Genomic DNA, 26720 nt, shown 5'->3' with positions numbered 1-26720 from the left:
TTCTCTCCCTACCTGACTACTCCGGAATTTGGCAACTTATTTTTATTGCAATATGAGTATCAGCACAGGTTCAATAAGAATCTGCTCTTCCTGTAAAAGAACATAATGGGGTAAGTTCTTAGTTTGGCTTCTTCGAGTTTTTTAAATTTTTAATTAATTAATTTTTTATTGCATTTTAGGTTTTGGGGTACATGTGAAGAACATGCAGGATTGTTGCATAGGTACACACATGGCAGTGTGGTTTGCTGCCTTCCTCCTCATCACGTATATCTGGCATTTCTCTCCATGTTATCCCTCCCCAACTCCCCAAGAAGTTTTAAAATATCAAATCTGAGATTTCTCATATCTCATTATAGACAGTTTTTTTGTTTTGTTTTGTTTTGAGATGGAGTCTTGCTCTGTTGCCCAGGCTGGAGTGCAGTGGCATGATCTTGGCTCACTGCAACTTCCACCTCCTGGGGTCATTCTCCTGCCTCAGCCTCCTGAGTAGGCATGTGCCACCACAACGGGCTAATTTTTTGTATTTTTAGTAGAGACAGGATTTCACCATGTTAGCCAGGATGGTCTCGATCTCCTGACCTCGTGATCTGCCTGCCTTGGCCTCCCTAAGTGTTGGGATTACAGGCGTGAGCCACCGCGCCCGGCCAATCAGATAGTTTTTAAAAACTAAGGTTGATTGATACAAAGTCACTAAAGCCCCTTGGATATTACCAGAGCTCTGGTTAAAGTATCTTATTTAAAAATATACACAGAAATTACCATGTTACATTTCTGTAAAGATCAGGTCAAGTTTAATAGAATTAGACTTATTTTGAAAAAAAGAACTATGATTATTTTTGGTAAAAACAGGAGTGATGATGTAAAAAGAAAGATCGTATTTCAGTTAAAAACTATAGTGCACCCATTACCAAATTCTAGTTCTGTTCCTTTTCTTTGAGGTTTTGTTTTGTATCTGTAAACTGAATTAAATTCTAAAACTTTCTAGTTTCACTAAAAACTAAAACTGCTCCTTTCCTAAGCCCTGTAAGCTGAAACTCAATGACTTTAAGTTTTAGAAATATCACTACAACAGATCACACATGGACAATATTCATGCCTGCTACTATATGGGTCACGTGGAGAGTCACTGGCACACTTCCTGATGCCATAGCCAGAGGCATTCAATGCCACCTACATTCCACCATCTAAAGACGTTTCCAGCTCTCATCTAGACATCAGCTAGCTGCCCTTCAGACTCAAAAACTAACATCATGATTTGCTCCAGATGTTAACCTTTGTTTTTCTTTTGTTTTCATAGAACAAAACCTTGAATTCTCTTCAAGGGATACAATCTGAAATGAACAATTTGCCTCAATAGTGCTCCAAAATAGTTTTTGATAACTTCACAGCTTAATGAGGAGCTTGTGCTTTTATTGATTAAGAAATGTTGTGGCTGGGTGCGGTGGCTCACATCTATAATCCCAGCACTTTGGGAGGCCGAGGTGGGCAGATCATAAGGTCAGGAGTTTGAGATCAGCCTGGCCAACATGGCGAAACCCTGTCTACTAAAATTACAAAATTTAGCCTGGTGTAGTGGTGTATGCCTGTAATCCCAGCTACTCAGAAAGCTGAGGCAGGAGAATTGCTTGAACCTGGGAGGCAGAGGTTGCAGTGAGCCAAGATTATGCCACTGCACTCCAGCCTGGGTGACAAAGCAAGACTCCATCTCAAAAAAAAAAAAAAAAAAAAGAAAGAAAGAAAGAAAAAGAAATATTGTTTCAGCTGGGTGCAGTGGCTCACGCCTGTAATCCCAGCACTTTGGAAGGCCGAGGCGGGCGGATCACCTGAGGTCAGGAGTTTGAGACCAGCCTGGCCAACATGGTGAAACCCTGTCTCTACTAAAAATATAAGAATTAGCCAGACATGGTAGTGCATTTCCGTAATCCCAGTTACTTGGGAGACTGAGGCAGAAGGATCTCTTGAACTCAGGAGGTGGAGTTTGCAGTGAGCTGAGATCACTCCACTCCACTATAGCCTCAGCGTCACAGTGAGACTCTATCTCAAAAAAGAAAAAGAAATGTTGCTTCTATGTTAATAGAAATCGTGGCTCAAAATTTAAAGGCTCTTTTTTTGAGACAGGGTGTCACCCAGGCTGGAATGCATGCAGTGGTGCGATCATGGCTCACTGCAGCCTGGACCTCCTGAGCTCAAGCCATCCTCCTGCCTCAGCCTCCTGAGTAGCTGGGACCACAGATGTGAGCCACCATGCCCAGCTAATAAAGGCTCCTAAGAAACAAATATAAGTCTTAGTGGACAGGTGCTGCCTCCTTCACAGATATATATTAGTTGGTGAAATCTTGGCTCCTGGAAATCTTTGCTCCAGGGCATTTTTCAGTCCTTGGCTATTATTTTCCTTACAGTTATTGTATTGTATCCTCTCAAGGGCTTTACATGACCATCGCTTCACCCTATAATCCCAGCACTTTGGGAGGCTGAGGCAGGAGGATCGCTTGAAGCCAGGAGTTCACGAGCAGCCTCGGCAATAAAGCAAGACCCTGTCTCTACAGAAAAAAAAATTTTTTTCATTAGCTCAGTGCAGTGGCATGTACCTGTAGTCTAGGGAGGCTGAGGAGGGAGGATTGCTTGAGCCCAGGAGTTCAAGGCTGCAGTGAGCTATGATGGTGCCACTGCACTCCAGCCTGGGTGACTAAGACCCTATCTCTAATAAATAAGTAAATAAATAAATGTGTTCCAGCAGCCACTTGCATATCAAATGATTCCCATCAGGATTTGACAACCTGGAGAACTCAACAAGCCCACCACTCCAGCCTATAGTGACTATGCCATTTTGGATACCAGTGACCGCAAGACCTTACATCCGAATGCAAGGACGTTGACGATGACAGCATCTACCTGACTGTGTTCCCGTGACTGTGTTAATGGTGGTTACTGAGAATACTGCTGGACTCTGGTCACACCCTCAGCTTGCTTTTGAAAGCACCCCTATAAACTTTATAAAATCAACCAGGGAAGAAGAGAAGGGGGAGAAATAAAAATAAACGGAGCTTGTAGCACATCAGCCTTCACGAGGTCTGCGGACTCCTTGACCTGTGTCCTCACAGCTGCGCGCAGCTATCGACCTAGAATCCCTGGGTCTTGTCACAAGATGATGGTTCCCCTTAGCTGCTCTACAGATAACAAGTTGAACATTAGGAAGCCTTAAGTTCTCCCTTTGAGCTATTTCTTTAGGTCCTGCATACTGACGAAACTGCTGACTCAGCTGGTTTGAAGGAACTGACTGGTTGGAGGAGCTGACTCACCAAAAAATGCAGTTTCCGTGTCCTGACAGTTCATCCCCCTAACCCCAACCCATCAATGACCCAGATTTTCTAGCCCCTCACCCTCAACAAGCCCCTTAGAAATCCCAGCCCAGAACTCCACAGAGGGATGGTTTGAGGATCTCCTTGCTTGGCGCCCTGCGATCAGTACTCTTTCTGCTTCTGCAAACCCTATTATCTGCATGTAATGGGGTCTGTTACTGTGTAGTGGGCACAGGACTCATAGTCCTGTAACACTTTATTTGATTTATTTTTTAAGGTGGAATCTCCTCTGTCGCCCATGCTGGAGTGCAGTGGCACGATCTTGGCTCACTGCAACTCCTGCCTCCCAGGTTCAAGTGATTTTCCTGCCTCAGCCTCCTGAGTAGATGGGACTACAAGTGTGTGCCATCTTGCCCGGCTAATTTTTGTATTTTTAGTAGAGATGGGGTACACCATGTTGACCAGGCTGGTCTTGAACTCCTGACCTCAGGTGATCTGCCCGTCTCAGCCTCCTGAAGTGCTGGGATTACAGGCATGAGCCACCACACCTGGCCCTATAACACTTTAACTTGTTAAATTAAAATGGAGACCAGGCCTGAAGAACCCTAGAGCAGACAAAACCAGTTAGGCCTCATACATGACCTCAACCTTGCTTGATTTGCAAACATAAGCAAAACTTGAGCTATTTCTTATAAATGCCTCTATTAAAGAAAAACAGAACTTAAGCTTAACCAATCAGAAGTAGTCCACAAATTTATAATTACGTAACAGGGGACTTTCTAATGGGTAGAGCAAATAAACAACTATAATTGCAACCAATCAAACACTTGATTTTACTTCTGCGCTCATCCCATATATAGTTGCCTCTGATGATTTGTCACGGGACCATTAAACCTCTTCTGGTTTGGTGTTTCCCAGTTCATGAAGTGCTTTTCACTCAAAGAAGCTCTTTAAACTTATCTGTGGGATCTAATCAGCAAAACAATTGAACTCACGGAGATAGAGAGTGGAAGGATGGTCACCAGATGCTGGAAGGCCAGTGAGGAGGTGTGGGGGGGATGACAGCTAATGGTTACAACAAAAAAGAAAGAAGGATCAGACCCAGCATTTGATGGTACAACAGGCTGACGATTGTCAAGCATAACTTTTTTTCTAACTCTCTTGCCCAGGCTGGAGTGCAGTGGTACAATCTTGGCTCACTGCAACCTCCACCTCCCAGGTTCCAGCTATTCTCCTGCCTCAGCGCCCCCGGAGTAGTTGGGATTACGAGCACACATCACCACCTCTGGCTAATTTTGGCATTTTTAGTAGAGACAGTTTCACCGTGTTGGCCAGGCTGGTCTTGAACTCCCAGCCTCAAGTGATCTGCCCACCTTAGCCTCCCAAAGTGCTGGGATTACAGACGTGAGCCACTGCACCCTGCCTAGTCAATAATAATTTAATCACACATTTAAAAATAACTAAAAGTGTGTAACTGGATTACACTTCCTGGTGCTCCCAGACCCCAGGGTGGAAACATGTCCTTGGACAGGGCTGGACCAGCGACTCTCAGGGGCTGAGCTGACCTGTTCCAGGGTCCTGGTAGCCACTTGCCCCCTCCCCATGGAACCTGAGACTCTCTCACTTCCAGTGGGGAGTAGGTGGGGTATCCCCACTCTTCCACCTCAGGCCTGGGGTGAACCAGACAAAGAATGACTTAAAAATAGTGGTCTGGGGTTCCAGCTACTCAAGAGACTGGGGCACGAGGATCTCTTGAACCCAGGAGACAGAGGCTGCAGTGAGCTGTGATTGTGCCACTGCACTTCAGCCTGGACAACACAGGGAAGCCCTGTCTCTAAAAACAACAATAACAAAAGCACAGTGGTCTGCTGCGTGTGACCGTGGGCCCCAGTGCTGGGTGCTGTCCTGTGTCGCCTTCTTTACTTTCCTCCAGCCCCGAGAGCTGCCACTGACCCTAACTTTCATGGGAGGAAACTGGCCCTGGCCACCGGGCTAGAAGGGGCAGACCCAGCATTTGAGCCCGGAGTGCCCCAGGCCTCTCTTTGGAGCCGGTGCTGCCAGGGCAGCTGCTTTTCCCCTCCGCCATGGCCAGCAGCAGGGCTGTCCGCAGGGAATTCAGTGTGGCTGCCAGGATCTGATCCCTTTACAGATGAGGAGACTGAGGCCAGGGGCGGGGGGGCGGGGGGAGCATCCGCTCAGGGACACGCAGGAGGCGAGGGCAGCGCTGGGGTGCACCCTGGGTGCAGTTGCTTGCCTGTTGCCTGTCTCCCACCCTTGGTGGGAGGTCCCTCGGTGTCCAGATCTGTGCCCAGCCCTCGCTGGGTCTCGATAACTCTAGGTTGAAGTTTGAATGTGGGTCCAGCAGTCTCGAAAATCCAAAAAACCAAACACACACACAAACATGACGTATTACATATCCCAATGACAGCTGTGCTCAGAGAGGGTGACCCAGTGGTCAGGTTCCACAGCCCTGGGGAAGGGGGATCTCCCCCTACAGGCCCTGGTCACTCCCATTCTCCCCCTGCCCCACCTCCTAGAGGCAGCTGAGCTGCTCTAGCCTCAGGGTGAGGTGAGAAAGAAAATGTATTTTTAGGGAGGCTTATTTTTGATTCCAGGAAAATGATTCCAAATGAGCAGTTTATTCCCAGGCACGGGGGTGTGTTCCTGGAACGGCTTCTGGGGCAGTGCCCTCCTCCCGTCCTCCCCTCTCACTCCTCCCCTCCTCTGTCCTCATCCAGCTTCCCTGTCCCTGCACACAGAAGAGGGCAGGTGTGTGAGCATAGCTCCTGGGCCTGGGCTCTGCCAATGGTCATTTCCTAGTCCTGTGACCTTTGATGGCCAGAGTGGGACAGGCTGTGGGTCTGAATGAAGATCTTGGTGGGGGAGGGGGGCTTATCCTAAGAGCTTTGTAAACAACAGAGAAACTGGTCCAGGAGAAAGGAGTGGAAGAGAGAAAGCCCCCAGGACAAGGAGTGAAGCGACCTGGGTTCTAGTCCCAGTTCTGCCACAGGCTGACTGTGTGACCTTGGGGTTAGTCACATTTCCTTTTCAGGCCTCAATTTTCTCCTCTGTGAAATGGGCAGTTAAAGTAGGCCCTGCCTGCTCTGTCCATTCTAGATCAGAGGGAAGAAGCTTCCAGAATGTTCTCAGCCTCATCCATGCACGATGTCAGGTTGAAGCATCAAGCTGGAGCTCAGGAGCTTGGAACCTCTCCTGCCGAGTGGGGCTCAGCCACTGCAGGACCACTTCAGAGCACCCAATTCTCCAAGGCCTGCCTGCATGGCCCAGGGGAGATGTCACCACCACCACCATGAAGTCTTTCTAGATTCTCTCCGAGAGGAGGTAGGTCCTCTCTGACCAGACTCCCTCTGTTTTTTTCTTTGTTTTTGTGGGACAAAATCTTGCTCTGTTGCCTAGGCTGGAGTGCAGTGGCATGATCTCGGCTCACTGAAGCCTCTGCCTCCCAGGTTCAAGTGTTCTCGTGTCTCAGCCTCCTGAGTAGCAGAGACCACAGGTGCCCACCACCATAGTCAGCTAGGGTTTTATATTTTTTTTTTGTGGAGATGGGGTTTTGCCATGTTGCCTAGTCTGGTCTTGAAGCCCTGCATTCAAGTGATCTGCCCTCCTCAGCCTCCCAAAGTGCTGGGATTACAGGAGTAATCAGAGGTGGCACTGCCCAGCCCAGTCCACCTCTGACTTTGCTGGACTCAGGCGATGGCATCTGATGGGTTGGTGGGGCGGTGGGGCGGCAGGTGCTGGGCTGCCATTCAGAGGCACATTTGCTGTAAAATGAATAAAGCTGATGCTTCAGGGCCCCTCACTTGCCTAGCCCCTTTCCAAAGCCTTCTTCCCAACTGTGTACTCCAGATCCCTTCAAAGTGTATAAGCTTCACACCCCACGGAGGTGGGACCCATCTTGTTTCCACCCCTACCCAGCTTGGGGTCCCAGAGCCCTCCTCTCCTGTCAAGCATCTCCTCTCCCCTACTGCCGGTCTGGGGCTTCTTTAGCTGCAGGCCCTGCTGAGGTCTACGCAGCCTCTTCCCTCCTACAAGGCCACCCCAGGCCTTGCTCTGTGGCCTACAGTCCACTGAGCTCAAAAAGAATCTGATTACTCCCCCTCCTCGCACACCAGCCCTGAGGGACCTCTCAGGAATACTTTGGACAGTTTGCAAACCCTCAGCTCGCAGACCTAGGAGAGGTCTGAGTTCAAATCCTACCCTGTGCCTGGCAGCCATGTGTCCTGGGTACCACCCTCTCATCCTACAAAGACTTTCGCAGCACACTGGGAGGTTAGGGAAGGCTGGCCCGGCCCAGCTCAGTACCAAGGGCAGGGGTGTGGCTCTGTGAGACCCTTACAGAGGCCAGGTCCCTTGGGCAGGCAGGAGGATCCCCACGGTGGAGGCCCCCTAGGTGGGAAGCCCAAGCCTTCTCACCGGTCACCCTGACCCCACCACAGGCCTTGCAGATCCTTCCTCAGTGAGATGTCTACTCACTGGGGCAGCAGGTGGCCTCCGAATCTCCCCAAGTTCCCCTAGGAGGACTTTGGAGTCCTCCTGATCTGGAACCCTCTTGTCAGTTTTGGTTCCTGAGTTTTGGGGGGTCACTGACCTCCAGGACTGCTGTCACTTGGATTTTCTCAGAAGCAAGCCTGGGCTGTGGCCTCCATCCTGACTCTTGGGCAAGACTGGAAGTTGTGATGGGAGATGGTTGGGACGCGGGGGAGCAGGATGGAGATGGGGGTGGCGAGGGGAGGCGGGGACTTGTTTTGCAAGCCCTGCGATTGCCTTGAGATGAGAAAGCACTTGTGTTTGGGAGGTCTGGTAAGGATCACAAAGTCCCCTCTGCCCGTGGGGGACAGCACAGCACAGGGCGAAAACCCAGGGCTCTGTCATCACATGCCTGGTTCAAATCCTGGCTACTCACTTCCTGGGGTGTGACCTGGGACAAGTTACTGAACTTCTGTGAGCCCCAGATTCCCCAACTATAAAATGGGATGAGGTAGAGAGCACGCACACGGACGGGGCTCGCTGTGTGCCAGACGCCAGTGCTGGCAGCTCATTTTGTCCTCACTGTAGCAGCCCTGGGAGGCGAGTTTCCTTTTTGTGCCCAAATTATAGGCTTGTGGGGAGGAGTAAATGAGGGTGTGCTTGGCAAGTGCTCAGAACAATGCCTGGCAGGTAGTAAGGCCTCCATCAATCTTGGCTCTTAGGATGCCATGGGATCGCTGGGGTCCAGAGGGCTGGTTGGCTTCGCCAATGCCCTGGGGGACAGGTAGAGTCAGGTGACAGCAACTGAACACCCACTCTGTGCCAGGCCGGGGTGCCACTCGGAATAAGGCATCTCAGGCTCATCAGAGCATCTCTGAGTTCCACTCAGATGCTTGGTTAGAGCTAGGAGACCCTGTCGAGGGCAGAGAAGGCTCTGACTGGGGTGGGGGTGAGATGGAAGTTTGAGGTGCAGCCACTAGGCATGCCTTGTGGGGTTACCCAGGGGCCAGACTGCATCCGAGTATGTGTGCATGTTGGTGTGTAACTCTGAATCCTTGCAGTGACTCCTTAATTCATTCATCACACACCTCACAATGCACCTCTGAACCTGGCATTGCAGTGTAGCTGTTGGCCTGGGTCAGGATCGCGGCTCTCGTGGTCAGCTGTGGCGCCCTGCCGTGTCTCCTCTCTTCTCTGTGTGTTGGATTTTCATCTGGAAATGGGGGTAATATCAATGTGCATTTTGTAGAGCAGTCAGTACCTGGCTCATAATCAGCTCCACTTGGGCTCTTCTATGGCTACTGCTCATTTGGGACATTGAATGCTCCCACTTTTGAACAAGACAGATAGTAGAGACTGAAAGCAGGGTGAGGAGTGCAGGATGAGTGTGATCAGGGTGCCAGCAGGACATGACCAGGCCTGATCAAACCGAGGACAACAGGAAGACTTCCCAGAGGAGGCAGTGTGTATTCTAAAGGCCAGAGGGGGCTGTGAGTGTTGTGCCAGGAGGGGCCAGAAGTGGGTGCCTGTGGGTGAGGTTATGGTGCTGTGAAGGGAGACCCTGACTATGTGAGGATGTGGCTCCAATGCACAAGGAGGCCTGGGGAGGGTGACTGTGCAGATGCCCATGTGCTTGAGGGCAGGCAAATGTGTGCATTGGTGAACCCCAGGAAGACCCGGGATGGAGGGAGCAAGATGAGAAGGACCTTCAGGGGCCCAGACCTGTCTCAGTTCTGGCTGTGACCAGTGTCTTTGAAGAGCAGCAGGTGGCGCTCCTGGCCTATCCAGGCCAAAGAATCTCCACTGCCCCGCCCCCTACCTCCTCCTCAGGATGTCAGGGAAGTGGGGTTGCTGCTTCCAGAAGTTTCAGAACTGTCAGGAACCTCTGAAGATGGGCCATGCTCACTGCCCACCTTACTCATGGAAATCTCCTAATGGTCTCCCTGCTAGATAGTTCTCTGATCCTTGAATATCTCTCAAGACAGGGTACTCACTACTTCTTTAGAACTGCTACTGCTGTCTGTGGCCAGCTGACATCTGGCTCCTCTCAATCCCCACTCTAACCCTGCCGACCCTTTGGGAGCTCCTCAGGACCGGTCTGTTCCTGGGGTCTGCTCGGCCCCTCCAAAAGATGATGTTATCCCTACTTTATAAGCTTCATCCTAGCCACCTTTGTCAAACTCCACTGCCATGGCAAGGAAGAGCTCATGTAATCCTCACAACCTGGCACCTGGCCTGGCACACAGCAGGCACTCAATTTATATTTGCTAAATGAATGAATGAATGAACTCTGTGTGGTCATTATCTCTATAGTACCGTTGAGAAACTGAGGCTCAGAGATGTTAAGTCACACATCCAACACAATACAGCTCATAACTGGCAGAACTGGGATTGAACCCAGCACCTGCCTGACCCAGAGCCAGAGCTCTTCAGTTCCAAGCTGTGCTACCACAACAGAAACCAGCTTCCCACCTACTGCACCCCATCACCCTCTCTCCCACGGTGCCAGTCAGAATTCCAAGAAAATTGGGAATTGAATTTTCAGAGGCTGGGACCTCAGAATTCCTAGTTGGAAAGTCTCCCTGTCTTCCCTCTCTAGGATTCCTGTCGAAGGGTGGTGAGCTGGCCTTACATACCCTGTAGGGACGGGGCTCTCCCTCCCTTACGGGGAGTCCCTTCTAATTCATCTCTACTTTATGTTGAGTTGACCTTTGTCTTCTGGTCCTCCTCCCAAGGGCCCTGCAGGACAAGTTCAGTTCCCCTCAACACCGAAAACCCATGGCTAGTCCCCCAGAGCCTCTTCCCCCAGGCCTGCCCCTCTATTCAGCCTGGTTTTGGTTCCCCTTTCCTCGAGGGAATTGTTACAGTTTCAACTCAATTCCATTCCTGTTTCCTCATGGCAGGCCCTAAGCTGGGTGCTGGGACACAGGGGCCAGAGAGGACAGTGGGTGATGGTAGAGACATCCAGCCAGCTGTTATGAGCAAACAACCTCTTCTCCCTGGCTCTCAGCTTCCCCATCTAAGCAGTGGAGATATTGACAGCATGGACCTGATGGGGTTCCTGAGAATCGAGATAACACATGAAAGCGTTGGGCCCCTGGCATAGGGTCAGGGTTCAAGAAATGTTTGACTCTCCACCATCTTCCCCCAAAACACTTGGATGGGGGTGGGCCCCAGTAAGTGGGAAACACATCAATGATTAATGCTCAATCAAAGTTGAATTGAGCATTGACGGCATGCCAAGCCCTGTGCTGGTGCTGGGGACATAGCAGTGAACAAGACAGACACAAACCCCTGCCCCCACTGGGGCTCACGTGCCATTGGAGACGGGTAAGTAAGTACAGCGTGGGGTGTGCCGCTGGGGATGAAGGCAAAGCGAGAAAAGGCACTGTGACTGCACAGGGTCGAAAGACCAGCAGCGGTAGAGACCGCCACTCAGAGACATACTTTTTTCACCACCCTGCACTGGAGAGTGTGGTCCCACTCTACCATGGGGGATCTGAATCTCAGAGAACCGGGGGCCTTGCTGGAGGCGCACAGATGGCGAGGAAGCATTTGGCGTTCAGGTCTGCCGCAGCTTTTCCTCTGCAGATCCCAGTGACAGGGCCCAGAAGTGAACACCCCTATGGTGCCCTGGGGAGACTGAGGCCCAGAGAGGGCCGGGCCTGATCTGAGTTCACACAGCCCCTGGGTGTCTTGGAGACGTGAAAGCCCGTGGTCTTGGATGACCTCTGGCCCACTGGGTGGACTGGCTGAGTGTGTGAATGTGGCAATGGGAGTCCAGGAAGAGACACGTGCGTGGAGCCCCACGGGGCAGACTGTCAATGAAAACGCCCCTGCCAGCCCTCCGCTCGGAGCCTCGAGGGAGCCAGGCCCGGGCCCTGGAACCCCACGCGGGACCCTTCCCTTCCCCCCACCACGGCGGCCGCCGAGGTGCGTCCTGCCGGCTCCGCGCCCTCCAGCCCCGGGCTCGGCGAGGCCGGTGCCCACTCGGCGGTTGGGCGGCTCCCTCCGGGCGGAGGCGGGGACCGGGCCTGGGGCGGGAGGGCGCGGAGCCCGCGGGGGGCGCACTGGCCCGCCCCGCCCCGGCCCCTCCTCCCGCTCCGCCCGCGCTGGGGGCGGCCCGGCGGCGGCGGCGGCGGCGGCGCACGCTTCCTGCGGGCGCGGCCGCTGTGGGCGCGGAGCTGCGAGGCGGAGCCGGGCGGCCGAGCCGGGAGCCCGCGAGCCGAGAGCGCGTCGGTCCAGCCGCCGGGCCGCGCCGCCCGCCGCCGAGCAGCCGCCCCGCGCGCCGCGCCTCGGGAACAAAGGCGCCTGCCCGCCGCCCGCGACGCCGCCATGAAGCCGGGGCCGCCGCACCGCGTCGGGGCCGCCCACGGGGCCGGCGCCGGGGCCGGGGCCGCGGCCGGGCCCGGGGCCCGCGGGCTGCTCCTGCCACCGCTGCTGCTGCTGCTGCTGGCGGGGCACGCCGCGGGGGTGAGTGACACGCGCCCGGACCCCCGCCACGGCCCCCCGGTCCCCGCCCGCGACCCCCGCCCCGGGACCCCGCTCCCTGCCCCCCGGGCTGCCTACCCCGGGCTGCGGTCCCCGCCGCCCCTCGCCCCTCCCCTGAGCGCCCCTCTCCGCTCCCTGACCCCCCGGAGTTCCCTGCTAGCTGGCATCCGCGGGGACAGGCCGCCCCCGCCGCCGGTCATCTTCGGGGGGCTCATCTCTCCTTCCTTTTGGGACCCCTCCCCAGCGGTAATCCCGGGCGGGAACCCGAGCGCGGGTCCCTCTTCCCCATCCCCCAGTGGCTCCGGGAACTGCCTCCCCGGGAAAGGAGCGGGGACCCCTGCGCTGGCCTGGGAGGCGCGGGAAGGGCCCGGCGGAGGGCTGGGGGTCGCCGTCCCGCCTGGGTGTGTCTTGGGGTGGAAATGTGCCTGGCTCCTGCCTCGTGGGTGTGCCCAGACCGCGGCCACTTTTTGGGAATCGGGTCGGTTCCCCCTCCGAGGGGAGGGTGTGCATTTAGTTCTTCCCAGGGTCGCGGCAGCCGGCCCGGCTGGGAGGGGGAGGTGGAGGCGGAGGGTGACTTGGTGAAGGTGACCTGAGGGGGGAGTGAGGGTGACCCTGTGTGTGGGCGTGTGTGGCCACCTCAGTGAGGGGTGCGGGGACATGTGGGGCGTGTGCAGGTGGAGGATGTGTCTGCCACATGGGTGGGTGCCAGCGTGCCCTCCCGTTGGTGGTCGTGGGAGGGTGACCCATTGTGCATGATGTGTGCCTGTGTCCGGCTGGGCCACTGTTGGCCATGGCCATGTGTGCCTGCAGTGGGTGAGTGTGTGTGTGCGCGAGAGACCTCTGTGGTGGGCGTGTGCTTGGACCCATGGGAGTGTGAGTGTGTGAGTGCACACACCAGCATGTGCATGCAGGTGCTTGAGTGACCCTGGACATGGGACAAGGACCCCTGAGGGGGACCAAGAGTGTGCAGGTGGAGGAGAGGGTGTGCATGAGGTGACCCTAGAGTGGACCTTTGAGTGACTGCAGCAGCTGCTTGGTCCCAGCTCCATCAGGGAGGGCAGAGGAAGGAAGGAGCTCATCCTCCTTTGAGGGACCCAGGTCCCAAGTGAGTTCTTGTTGGTGTGTGTCCAGATCCTGGCTCAGGCGGGCTGGGGATTTCTAGATCCAGCCTCCCTGGTTGGTTCCAGGAGCTACGCCGTCCTGAATCCCCCCCCAGGCCTCTCAAGCAACCCTGGGTGCCCAGCTGGCCTCTGCAAGTTCCTTCCCTCTTCTGGCCTCACTGGGCCAGTCACTAAGACAGGAGGAGGACAGGCAGGGGCTCCAAGCCTGCTTCTTGGATGGACAGGCCCCTCCTCAGCCTTCCCCATCTAGGGGCTGTCAGCTGGAGGGAGGGGAAGTATTGAGTGCCCACCTGTGTGAAGTGCCTGCTGGCCAGGATGTCTCATTCCCAGCTCTCCCCCAAATGGGGTGAGAGGAAGAGGTCTCTGGGAGGGATAGAGACCCAGTGCACCCTAGCAACTGGGGTCGCCTTCTCAGCCAGATATCTTAAAATCAAAGGCTTGGGAATCACACAAACCTGGGTTCCAATCCTGCTACCCCCACCGATTCATGGCATGATTTGGGCAGGTCATCTTATTTCTCTGACCCTTGGTTGTCCCTCTGTGAAGTGGGGCTAATGACACCTTCCTCAGAGGGTGAAAATTCAATGAGGTGACTGACGAGTGTCCTGTGAAGGAGCTCCATGGTCACGTGGTGTGCACATGAATGAAAGGGCTCAGGACAGAAGGCTTCAGATCTGGAGGCCAGGTGGAGCACAGGGCAGGCCACTTCCCTTGCTGAATAAGGCTAATAATTCATGCGCCACGAGGTTGTAGAAAGACATAGTGGGAGCGTTTAATAGCCTCATGCACAGTAGGGCCTCTCAAGGCAGGTGCCCTGAATCTGAGAGGTGTGGCTCAGACCCAGTGTTGAGTGGCAGATCAAGCAGAACCCCAGAGTATGGGCTTGGAGGCAGAGATAGTGGGCGGGGCCTGGGGAAGGGCAGGAATTGGGGCTCCTGGTGAGGTGATGGGGAGTAGACTGTCCTCCAGGCCTCACATCTTCCCAGGGGTCAGGCTGTCAAGGAGGGGTCGTCATCTTGCCTGTCCTCATCTGGCTTGGGAGTAAAAGGGTTAATGGGTGGTACCTGGTTGCTGAGTTCGCAGGAGAGGTAGAGGGCAGTGCCTGCAGCAGGAGGGACTGAGGTTAGATCAGAAGACACCCAGCCAGGGAGGCTCTGGGGTGGCCTTGGTAGATGAGCGGTGGCTGGCTCAGGGCAGGGCAGGGCAGGGACATGATGACCCTTGGATTGCCTGTCAGTCTCTGTGTGTGTGTGTGTCTTCGTGTCTTTTAGTATGAGGATAGCAGGGATGGCAGGCCTCATTCACACTGCAGATGGTGAATTGTGGGGTGTGTGTGTGGGTGTCTCCTGGCATCTCCTTTGAGGAGTCCCTCTTCTGACAGACCAAGTGACCAGGACTCTGAGGGACAGCTGCCTTTAAGGCCATCTCAGCTACTGTACTTAAGTTACCACTCAGAAAGTTTTGGAGTGTGAGGATCCTAGAAATTTTAGCTTTTGAAACATGTTCTTTTAAAAGTCCAGGGCTGGAAGGAATCTTAGATGTTAGTCTTATTAGAATACTCCCAGTGATGGGAGACCACTACTTCATGGCTGTGTGACCTTGTGAAAGTTACCAAACCTTTCTGTGCCTTAGTTTCTACCTCTTTAAAATGGAGAGAATGAGAGAATGGGAAGGGCTGTGTTTGGAAACCTGCTCAGTAGGCTGTAGCTGGTACCTACTGAGTACCCAATAGATGTGGGTTTCTTGTTCTTTTACAAAGTTGCTGTACTGTGTTTGGGAGGGTGGGAGGGGTATGTGTGTGTGGAGGGGGTGGGGGGATTAGTAGGGAATCCTTTTGAAGTCCCAGCCCCAGGCCCAGTGGTTCCTGCTCCCTCCCCACCCTGTTTCAGTCATCCCTGCTTTTCTTCCCTCCAGGCTCCCCTGGGTGACCATGAGCCTTGGGTTGCCAGGATGAGAGTGTCCTCACCAAAACATGGAAAGTTGGGGGCCTCTGGGCTGTTCTGGGCCAGGCTCTCGGGTGAACCATCTCTCCTTCCAGCATCTGGGGGACAGACACAGGGACTCCAAAGGTGTATGTTGCCTGTTAGCTCCAAGGTAGCAGGGCCTCTGGGGACAGGCACCTACTGTGTGATTTCTGTGTGATTTCTCTCTGTCTCAAAGTCCTTGTCTGTAAAATGGGGACAGTCACAGTGTCAGCCTCACAGGAATGTTGTGATTCGGAAGAGCTGCTTTAGTAGGCCGAGCACACCTGCTACATAGTAAGCTCTCAGGAGATGGAACCTTTCTAGGGGTGAGCATGGATGGGGTCAGGGAAGGCTTCCTGGAGGAGGAGGGTTTTGAGCTAAGCAATGAAAATGATCGTCACATGACACTAGCAGGCTATAGCCTGCCCTAACCCTCAGCTTTCTTACCTGTCAACTGGCGGCAAATACTTGGCTTTTAGAACCATTACTTGGTGGTGGTGGGGGAGTGTGACACTATCCTCATGGCATGGTTAGGGCTTGAACCTGAAGCCTGCTGCTCTCTGTGGAGGAGTGAGCACAGTGCCTCCAGCTGTGAGTTCGTTGTAGGGGGTTGGTGTGAAGTGAACTGTGCTGGAGAAAAAAGTGAAAGAAAACAACAAACGAAAAACAAAAAAATGGCCTTTTGAAACCCAGTGGCTCCTCCCACCTCATAGAATGGGGCATAGAGGCCCTGGGGAGTCCTGGGCAGCCGGAGTGGTGGCAGTGGTGGGGAGAGTGAGCGGGGCTTATCCCAAGGGGGAGAGAGAGGTCACATTTCCAGAGAGGCCTGTCCACCAAGCACTTTACATGTATTGGCTTATTTCATCCTTATGATAATCTTTTGATGTGGGAATTATTAGAACCCCCATTTTATTTTATTTATTTATTTAGAGACAGAGTCTCACTCTCTTGCCTAGGCTGGAGTGTGGTGGTGTGATCTTGGCTTATTGCAATGTCTGCTTCCTGAGTTCAAGCGATTCTTCTGCCTCAGCCTCACAAGTAACTGGGATTACAGGCACATGACACCAGGCCCGCCTCATTTTTGTATTTTTAGTAGAGATGGGATTTCACCATGTTGCCCAGGCTGGTCTTGAACTCCTGACCTCAGGTGATCCGGCCACCTTGGCCCTCCAAAGTGCTGGGATTACAGTCGTGAGCTACAGCGCCCTGCCAGAACCCCCATTTTACAGATGAGAAAACTGAGGCACAGAGAGGCCTCAGTGACTTGCTCAAAGTCACACAGCCAGAAGTGGCAGAGCTGGTTTGAGCTAGGGCCTCATGGGCTAGTAGGACCTGGCTGTGGTCTAAAATCTACCCCTCTTGCTGATCTTAGGCAAGCAACTTCACCTCTCTGGGGCCTCCCTGCCCCCCAGATCATGTCTGCATTAGCTACTGCTTAGTAAGTGCCTGCCTTTGTGTTTGGGGTCCCATATCTTTTCTCACTTAATTCTCCCACAGCCCTGGAGGTTGGCGATGCTGCCTCACCCCGTGGGAGGGATTGGCCAGGGCTCTTCCTCCTCTACTGCTTCCCAAGGCTCTGTAGTCTGTAAAAGCAGCTACTCTGAGGGCTACTAAGGGTGTACAGGGTGGGGAGAGAGCTTTATAAACTGTGAAGGGCTGTCAACGAGATTGTGTGTGCATGTTTGTGTGTGTGCACGTGCATGTGTGTGCAGAAGCGGGCTGATGTGTGGGTCTGGTGGTCAGGGCACAGGAGAGGGGGAATAATTGGAATCTCAGGATGAGAGGGGTCTAAAAAGCCACCATAAGCCCTGATGTGCACCAGATGTCCCCAGTGTTGGGGGCTCACTCTGCAGAGGTGACCAGGCCTGCCTTTAATCCCCTCTGACCTGTAGAAAGTGTGAGGAGGCCAGCCTGGTGCGGTGGCTCACGCCTGTAATTCCAGCATTTGGGAGGCTGAGGTGGGTGGATCACTAGGTCAGGAGTTCAAGACCAGCCTGGCCAAGATGGTGAAACCCCGCCTCTACTAAAAATACAAAAATTAGCCGGGCATGGTGGTGGGTGCCTGTAATCCCAGCTACTCAGGAGGCTGAAGCAGGGAATTGCTTGAACCTGGGAGGCGGAGGTTGCAGTGAGCCAAGATTGCGCCACTGCACTCCAGCCTGGGTGACAGAGCAAGACTCCGTCTCAAAAAGAAAAAAAAAATAGTGTATGGGGGCCAAACCCGTATTCTTGCTGCCCTTTCTCTGAGCACTGGTCCCGCTGCAGCTAAGATTCTCTCTGGCCTAACAGTAATTGAGGCTTAGAGATGGGGTGTGACTTGGTGGGGGTCTCCCGGCTGTCAGTAGTGTCAGTGCTTTCTTGATAGACCTTGAGCTTCCTGGGCAGGCTTGTGACTGCCTTGTTTTCTCACTGAACCCCCAGGGACCACTCTGTGCTTGGTGCACGCTTGATTGAATGGTTCAAAGGAGTGAATGAATGAGGGAATAAAAAGGAACGAAGGAAGCCAGGACTGTGAGCTTTGGAGCAGAGGTGGGGGCTCGTGTCCTTTTCCGTGTAGGTGGGTTGGAGACAGTGAGGCTGACAGAGTCCTGCTGCATGCAAGGCGTGTGCCCATGGGCTGGGAGGCACCAGGGGCTGCGGTGGGCAGGCCTTCGGTCTGAGGTCTGAGTGCCAAGGCACTGCCACCACCACATCTGGGCGGGACTGAGGGACTGTGGCTCTGGGCTCCAGCCCAGCTGCTTGGAGCCCTGTGATTTTGTGTCTCAAGGGGTAGGGTGGCCAGAGCCAGGAGCTGCCCAGAGCCCAGGCCCTTGCTCCCTTCATCCCCCTGAACCCTTGTCCCAGCAGAGAGCAGGGTCTAGCTTGGACTGCCTGACCCGTCTCACTGGCCCCTCCAGGCCTCTGTGCTCCATAACATCACATCCTGGGAACATCGGGCTGGATCTTGGTAAATATTTGTTGACCGCATCACACCCCCGCACTTGCCTTGGCTCCCAGCCTCCCCAGATTCCAGGAGGCCGGGTAGCCTTCACTTCCGTCCCCTCTTCCGCCATGGCCAGAGGGGTAGCCACTCCCCTCCCCGACTGACCAGGCCCAGTCTCAGCACCAAACAGGAAGCTATGATTACAGGGGGAGCCTGAGTGGCCATGGCTGAGGGCCTGGCAGTGGGGGTGGCGGGGGCCCCAACAAATGATCTGGCCCTTTTCTTACCTGGCTGCTGTGGGTGGAGGACAGGGACCGCTTATGCTGGCCTTTTATAGCAGGTGGTGAGGGTTCTACAATCCCTATTGCCCCAGCTGGCTGAGGCCTGCCTTCTCCCCACCCCTGGCCTTGGTGCTTTGTCTGTTTTGGGGTGTCCAAGCCTGAGGGGGCAGCTTCAAGTCATAGAAGGAGCAGAGATCCTGGGGCCAACTGGTTCAGGGTTGAAATCCTGGCTTTGTCAGATTCCTGCTGTGTGACCTTGGTGAGTTCACGTAACCTCTCTGAACCTGCAGTCTCCTTTTCTTTAGATGGGACCTCACAGTTGCTTGAGAATTAGTAATGTAAAGTAATACAGTAAACAGAGTGAAGTACTAAAGTAAACAAGGAGCGGGCTGCTCTGCAGATGTGCTTTTCCTTTCACCTGCCTTGGTTTTTGTTCTTTTCCTGTCCCTCTCTGGGTCTTACTGAAGAACTACTGCTTGGGGGTGGAGTAGGGTTTTCTTTTGGAGAGAGTGGGAAACTGAGTTTGAACGATCATGGATGGCCAGAAGGAGAAACCTGGGGGGTGGGGATACCCTTACAAGGAGACCATAGGCCAGGACTCCCAACTGGAGCCAGCAGGACTTAAGCTAGATTAGAGGAAGCACTTTCCAGGGTCCGTGGTGCTGGGTTTCTGGGGCGCTGGTTCTCCAGAGCTGTTGGGGAGCCTGCAGTCCATCCTGCATGATGACTCTTCAGCCCCTTCCAGTCCTGGAGCTCCAGAAAGGCCCTGTTATTTGCAGCTTGAGCCCAGGACAGGGTGACTGGGTGTGTTCTGTCTGTCACACGGGCCCTGGCCCAAAGTAGGTGACTGTTGATGTTTACACAGGACCTCAGGGGTGGAGAGTCCTAGAGAGATGGCGAGCCCCACAGCCTGACATCCCACAGCTGCTGCTCCAGCCACAGCCTGGGGCCTTGCCCATGGATGGGGGCTGGCTCTCCAGCCTTAGATGGTCTCACTGAGCCTCCCCACCTCTCTTGCGGGGAGGGCTGGTGGCATTCCCCTTATTTAGAGGAAGGCTGAGAGATGTTAAGCCACCTGCCAAAGCACACACAGCTGGTGGAGCCTGGTGTTCATTTGCCCCTTCTCCTACCCTGGAGCCCCATCTGATCTTGTGATCACAACCCCTAAAGAGCCAGGGTTTTCTGGGATGGGAGTGGCACTGGGGACAACACTGACTTGGGCCTTCATCTTGCTGGATGGGCCATGGGCTTCTAGGCTGCTGTCCGGTGTTGCAGCACCCTGGGGTTAGTGTTGGCCCAGGCACCCCTAGAGATTCCTGTACCCCCTGCAGTGCCGGCTAGGACCCCCCCCATCCATCCTGCCCTTCCCCATCCCTGTCTGTCAGCCCAGACTTTAATGAGGGTAATTTAGAATCAATCACCAGCGGGATCTGGGAAATCTAATTGCAGCAAACTGATTGCCAATTCGATTGCGGGCACCAGGGGGCTGCGGGCAGCTCATTAGACCTGTCCCCCTCCCTGGGCTGGGTTTGGGGGGGCTCCATAGGGGATGCAGGGCCTGAGTAGGCAAGGCTCCCAGAGAGCTGGGGGGAGGTGGACTGTTGTTTTGGGAGCAGAGGAAGGGCACTGTTACCTGACAGAGCCATACACCATTCCCTGTCCAGGCCCACAGCTGGGGTGTAGGTGCCCGTGTCAGTCTTTACCTTCTGTCATCCACCCCTTGCTCACTGCCCCCTCCTCAAGGCTGGGCTGCCATTATGGGGGTGTCTGCAGCTGCGTCTTACCTGGTTCTTGCCCTCAAGATGCTCCCTGTGTCAGGGAGACGGACACAAGCACAGATGATGACGAGGACGATGATGACAAAGATGACGGCCGGTACTTACTGGCTACATGCCATGTGCTAGGTGTGGTTCTAAGTACTAGCTCAGGGGATCCTCACCATGGCCCTGTGAGGCAGGCATTGTGACTCCACTTTACAGATGGGGACACAGAGGCCCCGAGAGGTTGAGCAGTGTGGCCACGGTGAGGCGGTTAGCAAGACTGAGCCTGGAGCCTGGGTGCTTACAGAGATGCTCATTCAGGGGCATCAGGCAGGCTGGGGTGAGCATGCGGACGTGTGGGTTCCTGCACTCAGCAGACATTGACTAAGCACCTGCTGTATAGGAAGCCCTGTGCCGGGCGCTGTCAGTGTTCAGTTGTGTCACATGTGTGTCCTGTGTCTTGTCTGGCTGTGCCTTGCTTCAGGCAGGTTTATTGGTGGCAGGTGCTTGTGCCAGTGTGAGATCTCAAGGAGGGAATTGAAGAGAAGCAGGGAGGAAGCCCTCCCCCTCCTCTCTGACAGGCTGAGCCTCAGCTCTGCCATTAGAAGTGGGTGGATATGGCTAAGTGACTCTTGATTCAGCCTTTGTCTCCTCTTCTGTCAAATGGAGCCAGTGATCCCTGACCTGTTAGGTGGTGGTGAGGAGTGGTGCCGGGAGCTGCAGCTGGTTAAAACGAACCTGCTGCTGGGTGATGACCTTTAATTATTATACATTCCCCAAGGCGGTGATGTCTCAGAGGTGAATCTGCCACTAGCTTGTCAAGTGGTAGTGGGCAGCGTTTTCCCTCTCTGGGCCTCTACTTCCACATCTGTTAAATGGGAAGAGTGAGTGGGGTGACTCAGGGGCCCTTGTAATATTCAGATTTGAGGAACTGTCAGAAAGAGCTGAGGCCAGAGAGGGCAGGGCCTGACCTAGGTTGGCCCGGTGGGGAAGGGCAGGCAGGATGGCTGCCTGTGTGGGGAGGGGAGGCCTACTCCCTTCACGTGGCTTATCTGTGATTCCTCTTGGGCCAGGGTAGGAGGCGTCTCTTTACCCATCACGCTGAGCACCGCCTCCCTCCCTGACCCCTGTGATGTGATCATCAGTTCCAGGCTAGCTGGGGGCAGGGCAGGGAGTCCAGTACCTGGATCCTTATCTCCTCTGTGCCTCTGACCTGCCAGCTACTTTGGCCACTGTTTGCTGATGGCCCCTCTGTGTCTGGTCTCTGCTGAGCACTAGGGACCCCCAGGGGGCTCAGCTTGGTCCCTGACCTCAGGAAGCTCTCAGTTCGGTGAGGGAGTAGGTCAGGGAATGAGAAGTTGATTTAGACCCTGAAGACTAGGAAGGCTGCATGGAGGAGGTGTCCTTTGTACCAGGCCATGGCAGATGGCAGCCCACTGATAAGGGGACTAGAATGGACAAAGGCTCAGAAGTGGGGAAGGTTGCAGCATATCAGGGAGCTAAAGTGCTGGTAAATGCAGCACTTCCCAACCTGGGGAGGGAGGGCCACATGTGGAGAGGGGAACACACCTCCCTTGGTGGCCAGGGGTCACTGCTGTAGGGGGCTGCCCTTTCTGATGAGAGCGTTGTTTCATGCATTTAACAGAAAGTCACTGGGTGTCTCTTGGGTGTCTGGCCCTGTGCCTCTGTTCTGGGGCTGAATATTTGAACCCCACAGGTCCTCCACATGGAAGACCTCACTGGCTCACAAGGTGGGCTTTGAATCCAAACCAAGGCATTTGGGTGCCATCCTGCAGGTAGAGGGTGCTGGTCTGTAAAATAGGGCCTGCCCTGCTGTCCTGAGGCGGTAGCATGAGATGCCAGGGCTTGGAGGTGACAATATTGAGTTCCGCCCCTTGAATGCCTGCCACACACAAAACACTCTCCCAGATGTCCCATCTATAAACACTTAATCCTTAGCCTCATGAGGGAGATACCATTGTAATCTTCATTTTACGAAAGAGGAAATCAAGGTGCAGGGAGGTTAAATAACTTGTCCCAGGTCACAGAGCTAGTAAGTGGCCCAGTTGGGATTTGAACCCAAGCAGCCTGCCCCTCCACCCCAGAGTCCCATCTAGTGCATAAGCACCACTTCATGCTGCCATGTGCATTGTAGACTGGAAAGTGTGGTACCCCTCCAGGATGAACTTAGGGCCAATCCGGCCTTGCTAGGTACCTGGACTAATGTGGCTGTTGTCGGGCAGGCCCTTACCCAGGACTTCGGGCTCCTGGCTTCCACATGGGTCTGTTCTCTGCTGCATGTTTTCTGTCCATATGGGGCTATGGGCAGAGGTTAACCCAGGCTGGGGAAAGGTCTGATAGCTGGAGAGAATTTCAGCTGGAAGGACCCTTGAAAATACTCTTGTCCAAATTGTTCATTGTTCCAAAGGGGACACTGAGGCCAAAGCATTGATCTTGAGTCATCATGAGTATCTTCTGTAACTCAGCTTTCTTATATTACATTTGGGGAAGTTGAGGCTCTGAAGTACAACGATTTCCCCAAAGTAACACAGCCATTTGGTGGCTAAGCTGGGACTAAGAACTCTGGCTCCTGACTCCTGGACAGGGCACTATCCCCGTACTATGTTTCTTTTCTTTTCTTTTTTTTTTTTTTTTGAGACAGAGTCTTGCTCTGTTGCCCAAGCTGGAGTGCTGTGGCATGATCTTGGCTTACTGCAACCTCTACCTCGTGGGTTCAAGCAATTCTCCTGCCTCAGCTCCGAGTAGCTGGAATTACAGGCGTGCACCACCACGCCTGGCTAATTTTTGTATTTTTAGTAGAGACGGGTTTCACCATATTGGTCAGGCTGGTCTCAAACTCCTGACCTTATGATCCGCCCGCCTCGGCCTCCCAAAGTGCTGGGATTACAGGCATGAGCCTGTAATCATGTTTCTCTGTGCCTGGCCCCATGTTTCTTTACTTGTCTCTGCTCTGTCCAGAATGCGGGCTCAGCTCCTCTCACACTCCTCTTCTGGGAAACCTTTCTTGACCACCCCAGCTGCCTTTATGCCCAGTATTTCCTATGCCAAATTAATTCCTGTCAGTGCCTTCAATGCGCTTCTTCAGCCTCATTCCTTTGCCTTCCCACCCTTCTGTTTTTTTTTTGACATGGAGTCTTACTCTATCATCCAGGCTGGAGTGCAGTGGCAGGATCTTGGTTCACTGTGATCCAGGTTCAAGTGATTCTCCTGGCTCAGCCTCCTGAGTAGCTGGGAGCTACAGGTCCATGCCACCATGCCTGGCTAATCTTTTTGGAGTTTTAGTATAGATGGAGTTTTACTATGTTGGCCAGGCTGGTCTCGAACTCCTGGCCTCAAATGATCCACCCACCTCAGCCTCCCAAAGTGCTGGGATTACACGGGTAAGCCATTACGCCCAGCCTGTACATCCCATACTTCTACCAGCCAAGACATCCTGAGCACAGAGCACACCATTATACCCTTGTCTTTTTTCTTCATGCCTACCCATGTGCTGTTTCCTCTTTATGGACCGTTCCTTTATTCTTCAGTGAACTCCTACTCATCCTCTAAAACCCAGCACAGATGTCCTCTTCTCTGAGAATCCATTAATGACCCCTCCTACCAGCCCCCAAACACAGTGAGCCAGTCCTCAGCCTTCTCTCTCCTGCCTCCCTCCTCTAGCTTACCAGGTGCATCTTCTACATGTTAGGATTCCTTGCGGAGCCCAGTTCTGTTATTTCACATAACAATGTCTGGTTCCCCACAGGGTTACATTGTTACCACCTTGGAGCACTCACTTGGATACGTTGTTGCAGCTGCTAATTCCCCATTACATCATCTCCCTGCTTAACCCTCACATAGGGTACTTTGTTACATTTCCCCAAATTCTGACATTGCAACTTTGTTTCTTTTCTCTGCTTTCACACCTCCTCAGTCTGTTTCATTTCTAGTTCTCCCCTGTTGTCACACCTTGTCCTTTCTCCCCAACCCATGTGACCGCCCCCCCAGACTGGAAGAAGAGGAAAGTGGAGCCTGGCAGCAGGGAGTGGTGGGCACGAGGGGATGCAGGCTTTCCAGCCGCAAGTGCAGGCAGGAAAAGGTGCACTGGAATCTGTTGGGCTCTGTCTTTCTGGAGGGTGGACGGACTGTGGGCTTGGAGGCTCAGGCTTGGTTTTGAGGAGACTTTCCCCTCTCCAGCTTCCCTTCTCTCTAGCTCCTCATCCATGTGCTCAGCCCCTCTCCCTCCTTCCCTGCTCCCACCCTCCTCTTCTTACTTGCTTCCTCCCACTGCTCTGCTTCCTTAGAGGCCCTTGTCATGCACCCTGGGTGGTTGGAACCTCCCATCTCCCTGGCTGTGACTCACCAGGGCCAGGATCTGAGGGTTCCCCTGGGGGACAGGGATCCCGAGGACTGAGAGGGTAGTTAGAGCCAAGGCTGGAGGGATTCTTGATTCTTCTTTAGTTCCTTGCCCTCCTGGCCCCAGAACTCACAATTCCCTGCATCTGTCCCTCCAAGAGCTTTGGGGGCAAAGAGCCAACAATTGACCCTGGCCTTGCTGTTCGGATGAGGAGACTGAACCCAAAGATGAAGCGTGGCTGTTCAGGGTCACTCAGCAGTGAGAGGAGGAACAGCTCCTGGGGTCCTAGCCAACACATGACCTCTGGGAGCTGAGCCCTAGCTGGATCCTATTCTCATGTGAGCTGGGGAGCTGGGGGGCTTGTAGGGACACAATCTCAGATGCAGAAGGGGCTCAGCTCTATCTTGAGGGATGGGCTGCAGGGCTGCAGGTGAGGCCAGGGAATCCTTTTTCCACGTGGAACCAAGGCTGTGTTTCTGTTTAGGAATTGGGCTTGGGTTAGGGGTTTGCGTGTGCTTGCAACATGTGTGATGGTGTGTTGCTGTATGTCTGTGCTGATGCATGGGGCCCTAGTGTCTGTGTAGGAAAAGGTGTTTGTAGCCTCTGCCAGGGGGCTCAGGAGTCCCCCAGCTGCTGTGCCTCCCTCTGTGTCAGCTGCAGGGGCTTTCCTGCAACACTGTGGATTAAGGAAGTTGGGAGACGCTCTCTCTACCTTGGGAGGCTCAGATGCATGCTTACAGATGAAGGAACGCGGACCTGTGCACATGCCCTTATCCTGTGCACACATGTAGAGACAGAGACAGGGACACACACGCTCTGCCATGTGCACAGGTACCACTCAGAGATATAGCCCTCCATGCTCACATGAATACACTCAGACCCACACAGGCATCTAAGCCGCTCCAGACAGCCCTAGGTGTACACACTCGGATGTACCTAGATATAGACACACACCCAGAAACACCCCTGAATGTGCTTGGATATGCGGTGCATGCCTGTGTGCACCCACACACTCACACACACATTACCACACACACACACACACACACACACATTCACACTGCTGGGGCTCTGAGCTACCAGAATGTGTTTGTCCTTAATCCCAACTCTTAATCCCAGGGTCTAGGAGCCCAGGCCACAGGGGCAGCTGATCATCTGGCCTCGTTAGAGGTGATTAAGGCAAGAGCAGAGAGAGAGAGAGAGAGAGTAAGAGAGAGAGAGAGAGAGAGAGAGAGAGAGAGAGAGAGAGAGTGTGTGTGTGTGTGTGTGTGTGTAGGGCCTTGGAGCTTTGTTTTCTGCCTGACCTCCAGGCACACTTCTCCACTCCCCCACGCCCCCCCACCAAAAAACCAACCTTGGATTCCTTCGGAGATTGTTACGTGTAATTTACCAAACTCTGGATGCCGGCAGGCTAGGGAGTGGCAGGAGAGGAAATGCGGCTGTGTCCCTGAGGAAAGTGACAGCTGGGGTCAGAGAGGCCAGGAGAGGTGGGTCCCTTTATTTCATCCCCTGGTTGGGGAAACCCTGATCAGAGTCTTCAGGGCTGAGGCCTTGTAGGGATTCTCATTTCTGGGGGGATCCTGTTTCTCTGGTCAGAGCATGTCTGACTCAGTGGGAAAATGTTGTCCAACCAAGAGATGCCAAAGTTGGGGCCCTGAGCAGGGAGGAGGGGTGGTCGCCTGGGACAAGGGTGGGATGGGGATGCCTCCATGAGGAGGAGACACCTGAGCTGGGCATTGAGGGTGCTGGCTCCTGGGGCATTTGGAAATGCATGGGGACACTTTTGGTTGTCACAGTAGTGGGAGTGCAACTGGCACTGGCCAGGTGGGGGTCGGGCTGCTAAATGGCTTCAGTGTCCAGAACAGTCTCACTTGAGCGAGGCTCAAGGCGGGGCCACTGGTAGAAAATCGTCCTGCCCAGATAGCAGTAGTGCTGCTTTTCACAAATGTTCTGTCATGGGACATGGTTGGGGGAGTTTGGGGGCAGCTCCTGGTGGGTGGAGTGGGTGTGGACCATGGCACAGAGGTGAGATGGTC

General features: G+C 54.0%; 1 protein-coding gene across 1 annotated transcript in view; it reads left to right on the top strand.

The window, feature by feature from the left end:
- Positions 1-11959: 11959 nt before the first annotated feature.
- The window catches only part of SDC3 (syndecan 3), a 37583-nt gene continuing 22822 nt past the window's right edge, over positions 11960-26720 (top strand). Inside the window, exon 1 of the mRNA XM_021668299.2 lies at positions 11960-12260. Within this exon, the coding sequence (XP_021523974.2) occupies positions 12123-12260 (138 nt within the window). The 5' untranslated portion in view covers positions 11960-12122. The remainder of the gene's footprint in view (positions 12261-26720) is intronic.

This window comes from Aotus nancymaae, unplaced genomic scaffold (genome assembly GCF_030222135.1).
Source record: "Aotus nancymaae isolate 86718 unplaced genomic scaffold, 86718_ANA_hifiasm-v0.15.2.pri h1tg000053l, whole genome shotgun sequence".
NCBI lineage: Eukaryota > Metazoa > Chordata > Mammalia > Primates > Aotidae > Aotus > Aotus nancymaae.
Note: the sequence above shows the minus strand (reverse complement) of the source record. Positions and strands in the feature narration are given on the sequence as shown.